Source organism: Oncorhynchus nerka, unplaced genomic scaffold (assembly GCF_034236695.1).
Source record: "Oncorhynchus nerka isolate Pitt River unplaced genomic scaffold, Oner_Uvic_2.0 unplaced_scaffold_4___fragment_4___debris, whole genome shotgun sequence".
NCBI lineage: Eukaryota > Metazoa > Chordata > Actinopteri > Salmoniformes > Salmonidae > Oncorhynchus > Oncorhynchus nerka.
In genome coordinates this window covers 73,761-79,317 of record NW_027039947.1, presented here as the reverse complement: position 1 = coordinate 79,317, position 5,557 = coordinate 73,761, and the positions used below count along the sequence as shown (strand labels likewise).

The following is a 5,557-nucleotide window of genomic DNA, read 5'->3' as shown; positions in this document are numbered from 1 at the left end:
GGACCTAACAGATAATTGTATGTGTGGGGTAGAGAGACAAGGTAGTCATTCAAAAAATCATGTTAAACATTATTAGTCCATGCAACTTATGTGACTTCTTAAGCATTTTTTTAAAACTCCTGAGCCTATTTGGGCTTACCACAAAAAAAGGGGTTGAATTGACTCAAGATATTTCAAATTTGGTAAAAATGTCAAAAAAGATCATTCTCCATTAACATTATGGGATATTGTGTATAGGTCATTGACAAAACAATCTCAATTTAATATTTTTTTTTATTCAGGCAGTAACACAACAAAATGTGGTCCAGGGTGACATAGTGACATGAATATACGCAATTGAATCAGACTAATAAAATTATAATCTTGACAAATCGATTGTCTTTTAATGTTTTCTCAAGTGCCTAACCATTTTAGTTGGAATGTAAATCATGACTTTCGTAACATTTAAGGGGCAATCCGCAGTTGAAACAACAACAAAACAACAGACAGCCCGCCACTGTCTTTAGTAAACAGCTGAGGGATGGGGCTGGAGACAAATACAGTGTCTTCATACTTTCTGAAAAAAAAACGGTATATTTCTACATCCATTATTCACTTCATCCATTTACAATAATAGTCTTTGTCTTTAAAATAACAAAAAAAGTATTGACAAATACAGCCCAGCTGTATCCATTCAGTAGCTCAACAACATACAAGCATTTCTAATAGTTATTTTCTTCAAGTAAATGCAACTCCTTCAAGTTCCACATTGTATACAGAGTAAACTAACTTGCTTTTGTTCATGTAAGACATTTGTAATAGGTATCCATATTTAAAAACATAATAATTACTTAATAACAACTCAATATTCAACCATACAAAATAAATATTAAATACATAAATTAATCAATAATAAATAACTAAATAAAGCAAATTAAGCTAAAACGAGACCATCTTTAGAACACTGAGAAACTGTGTATTTGTGTACTTGAATAGAACCTAGTGTTTAAGTTATTTAAAGCTCTGAAGTCCTTTCTTTGAACAGAACACCTGGGTTCATGTCACTCAGGTGTGCCTCACTTGTGTTGACTGACGCCGACTCAAATGCTCTCAAAAAATCAGGCACTTGAAAGGACACCATCGGACAAGAACCCTTGACATTGCTGCACACCAGCCTCTCCAATGAAGCAGTGTTGACGATGTCAAAGCCCACACTCCCGCCGAACGTGCTGGGCATCCAGTATTCCGGCGAGCAAATGGGGTTTCCCAGAAGACCTTTCAGGGAGTAGGGTGCACCCATCTCGACCATAGTCTCCCCGAAAACAGCGTTAGGTCTGGGGCGCTCCACCAGAAGGCCTGGGTACAGCTCCACAGCATCTACATCCCCATATAGACTCTCTAGTTCCGCAGCCAGCTCTGTCTCTCCTGCAACACCAACAGAACAACAAACAAAGGGTTAATAACTCTAGCCTGCTACTCACAAATGTCTATACCACAATGCAGCAAAAGAAAGGCATGCAATACATCCTCACCCCCCCCCCCCAAAAAAAAAATAAGTTGACAAACAAGGTGCATGCTATGACAAGTCTGTGTTTTGGTCTTTATGGGAACTCAATGACACAAGTACAGACACCATACACTTGGATCACTCCTCCCTGCCCACTCTCTATCAGCAGCTGTCATGAAGGTGGTAACCATGCCAATAACAAAAGAGCTGGACCAATCCTGCCACTTTATTCAGGGACTACTTCAGTTGCCATGGACCTGTGCTTACTAAATGTTACCTTTCACCTAGTAACTAAGTAACTATTAGATTGAGGATATACACATATCATAATAGGGTGTGTACAATTTTAGTTCTCACCTGTGAGGTCCTCAAAGGAGGTGTAGGCCTTCATGTTGAAGCGTTTCCTGTAGGCGTTGAGGGACTGGTAACGCATGTCTCTGCTGTGCTCCAGGGCCTTAGCTGCCACGCCCACTAGTGCAGGAGGCAGGTTCCGTCCACCAGCCACCTGGGAACCAAAGGGAATCAAGATCCTCGGTCAATATCAACTTTTGACACCTTTTTTTCTATGTAAAAATATCTTGTTGGGGTATGGTGTCTGTTGTCATTCTCGTTAATATATTTCCAGCATTAGATATAGGTGTTGTTGCCCTACGAAGTGAACACCTACCAAACTCCAGTGCCCTTATACAGCTCCACTCATTTATTCATTATTTAGCATATAAAGTTGATATAAGAATTGTCACTTAGGCCCCAATGAAAGACTATTGCTGTTAGGATCTTAGTGTCCACTCATTTCCGCTATTCCTCATTGGACCCCACAGTGTCCACCCCACCAGACAACTCACCCTTCCAGCGATCTGCTTGGTGAAGGACTCCACCAGGTTGTTGATGCCGTGCTCTGTGACCAGGGAGTTGTTGAAGACAAACTGGGGGTAGGTGTAGGCGCGGTCCTCAATGCTGAAGGTTTCAGGCATCAGTGGGTGCCAGTGGTACAGGGTATTGAACTCAGCTGCGATACGGTTCTGGTACTGGAAACGCTGGTTGAAGAGGAGCTCCGGGTCGAACTTGAGCTGGAAGTGGTAGCCACTCAGGTGCTGGACATAGTCCTCAATCACGATCTTAATGGTCTCGCCTGCGAGCCAGGAAAGAAGGGAGGGCGGGAGTAAGAGAATGCATGACAACACTCCTTGAGGTTGGTGAGACATTTCTCAATAAACACCTGACACCCAAATATAGAGTTTTGATCGGTTTTATACAGAGCTGTTTTCATCTGTATGCATTGTACAGTTTCTAGAACATACTTGAATATTGCCATACTTTGATCATATACGATTCCCATTATAAGGACCTGAAGCGTTTATGACCAGTAGGTACAGTATGCGTGTCCACTTTTGGTACTGGTGACTCACCAATTAGGATAAGGCGTGTGGTCTGGAAGATGCGTTCGTCGTCCCATTCGGGATGCTCCTGCCTCAGGACGTCACAGACACGGTTGTGCTCGCGCAGCCAGATGGTGGCATACATCATGAGCCCGGGGACCAAGCCAAAATGCTCGTGGCCCACAGCGAAGCGGTGCTCCTCGGGCACTTGGGGTGGGTAGTGCATCTCGGCACCAACCTCCCTTACCAATGGGGGGTAGACCTCGCCGTTCAAAACCCGATACTTCAGTTTTCCATCCTTGAACAGCCTCAGCTTGTGCTGTCTCTCCAGAGTGTCTCCGTAAACATGGTTTAAGTCCACCTGAAACACAGAGGTAGAAAGTGAGTCCAAACATACCCTCTAAGCCTAAGTTAAAGTCAACCATGAAACAAAATGGAAACATATTTTCATGTGACAGACGCACTATTTGTCATGTATTGTAAATTAGACTTACGCCATGGCCCAAGGCTTTGGTGAAAGCTGGTCCTTTCATGAAGTCTGATTTGAAGAACTGGTGGGTGAAGTGCTGGGCGAAGAAGGCGAACATGAGATTGGAACCCTGAGGATCCGGAATGAACCGCTTCCTCAACAAAACCTTCTCCACCACGAGCTTGACATCCGGGAGCACTGCTCTTCCTATCAAGAGACAAAAAAAAAGATGTTAGGAACATAATTGGGGTTCTATCTCAACAAAAAAATGTATTTGGTTACTAAAGACAGTTAAAATAATGTTCATATGACTGCGTTATTGTTCCATCTCCTTTTGGACTCTTGGGAAGTCTGTGACTTTCGACTGGTGGGAATGATTGAGTAACCCATCGGAGGGGAATTTTTAAGGTTTCCATAATCTCAGGTAAACTGTAAGGAATCCCAAAAGACTGGTTAGACGTGAGCTCATTACCTGCGGTTCCCATAGGTGTAGGGCAGTCCTTTGGCAATGGGGGGAGCGTCCGTGTGTAGTAAGACAGGTTGGAGTAGGCCTCCCAGCTCTTGTAGCCATAATCAGCATTGTAAGTCGGTGGGCTGTCCACCAAATGTGAGCGGGCTATAGAGGCAAAGGCAGAAATATAAATGTTGTTAGGAAGCTGAGCAAAGACCTAATCTTTTAAATTGAATGTAAAAATAAAAAATATTTTCAATGTATAATTTATTTATTTATTCTATTCTTACTTTATCTCCATACTTCCCATATCAGTAAATATCATATATCCACATAATTAATTGAGTCAACTTTCTTTCATTCATAGACAAATCTTAATGCAAACTTCTGTAATGCGCTGACGAAAAGGTTTTACTATTTCAACTTACATGTCAGGACATAGCTCATTATAGCGTTTCTCACAAAGGTGATCTTGTTGATGACGTTCCACAACCCTTTGTAGTGAGTAAGGATGTAGTGAATAGTGTTCGGAGCTGGTTTCAATGATATTTTTATCCATGTTAGGAATTCAGCTGCAGAGTGGATAGAAGTGGGAAATATGTATAACAACAATAACGAATAAATCGCGTTAATAAGAATCAAATCAAATCAAATGTATTTATATAGCCCTTCGTACATCAGCTGATATCTCAAAGTGCTGTACAGAAACCCAGCCTAAAACCCCAAACAGCAAGCAATGCATGTGTAGAAGCAAGGTGGCTAGGAAAAGCTCCAATGAAAGACCAAAACCTAGGAAGAAAACTAGAGAGGAACCATGCCATGTGGGGTGGCCTGTCCTCTTCTGGCTGTGCCGGGTGGAGATTATAACAGAAGAATGCCCCATTATATCGTTGGAATAATCTGTATTACTGAAAATGTTTTACTTACGAGTTGTGCAGTTCTTTCCATAATATCCAGTCCTTGTGCAGTCGCACTCATAGTTGTCAAAGCCTTTTGAATTACATAACCCCCTATTTTCACAAGGCTGTGCACAGCAAGGATCAACTGAAAAGATACGGCAAAAGTTTAGAAGGCTATACAAAATTATTATTAATGACTATTTTTTTCATTACAAGCATTATAATCTTTAAGAAATAATTCAGATAAATCGAAAACACCTTATGTACAGTAAAGGTATAATTTAGTTATTCACAATAGAATAACTAAAGATGAAAAAACATGAGAATCAAAATAAATATGCTCACCTCCTTCGCAGAAGTAGAGCCCCACAGTCAAGAGCAAAATTATACAGATTACTTTATTCATCCCCGAAAGATTCTATTGAATCGCAATCCGGTATAAAATGTCAAATTCCAGTCGACTCCTGCTCACTTCTGGTCACAGTGATTCTGAGGTTCTTGGATGCCTGGTCCATATTTATGTATGAAGCTCATTCCAAGCTCCTACGCAAGCTATTACGCTCTTGGCGAGGGGAGCCGGGAGGGGAACATTTTAACCAATCATCTTCCTCTTGGAGGTATTTGGTCTATTCTGCATCCAGTCTATTTTGGCATCCACATAGTGAGAATTTAAAACAATAAAACAAAAGTAACCGTATTTACAGTGTATTCAATCACTGAACATTGTTTTTTCGTCTTATTTTATTATATTGTGTAAAGATTGATAAGAAAAGTAACACATTTTCTAAAAACGTATAACAGGCAGAATCTACCGCACATCCAAAATCGATTAGTGAAAAAATGAACAACAGGAAAAAGTATCCGCACACTTCC

The 5,557-nt window shown here is 41.0% G+C and overlaps 1 protein-coding gene across 1 annotated transcript; it reads right to left on the bottom strand.

Annotated features, from left to right (window-relative positions):
* Positions 1-255: 255 nt before the first annotated feature.
* Positions 256-5,186, bottom strand: LOC115114277 (prostaglandin G/H synthase 2-like). The gene is made up of 9 exons (XM_029642379.2): positions 5,030-5,186; positions 4,713-4,829; positions 4,214-4,357; positions 3,807-3,950; positions 3,360-3,541; positions 2,896-3,226; positions 2,332-2,618; positions 1,844-1,991; positions 256-1,404 (listed from the first exon to the last, which is right to left on the bottom strand). Exons 1-9 carry the CDS (start codon positions 5,088-5,090, stop codon positions 995-997), a joined length of 1,824 nt encoding a protein of 607 aa, XP_029498239.1. The 5' UTR covers positions 5,091-5,186; the 3' UTR covers positions 256-994.
* Positions 5,187-5,557: the final 371 nt, after the last annotated feature.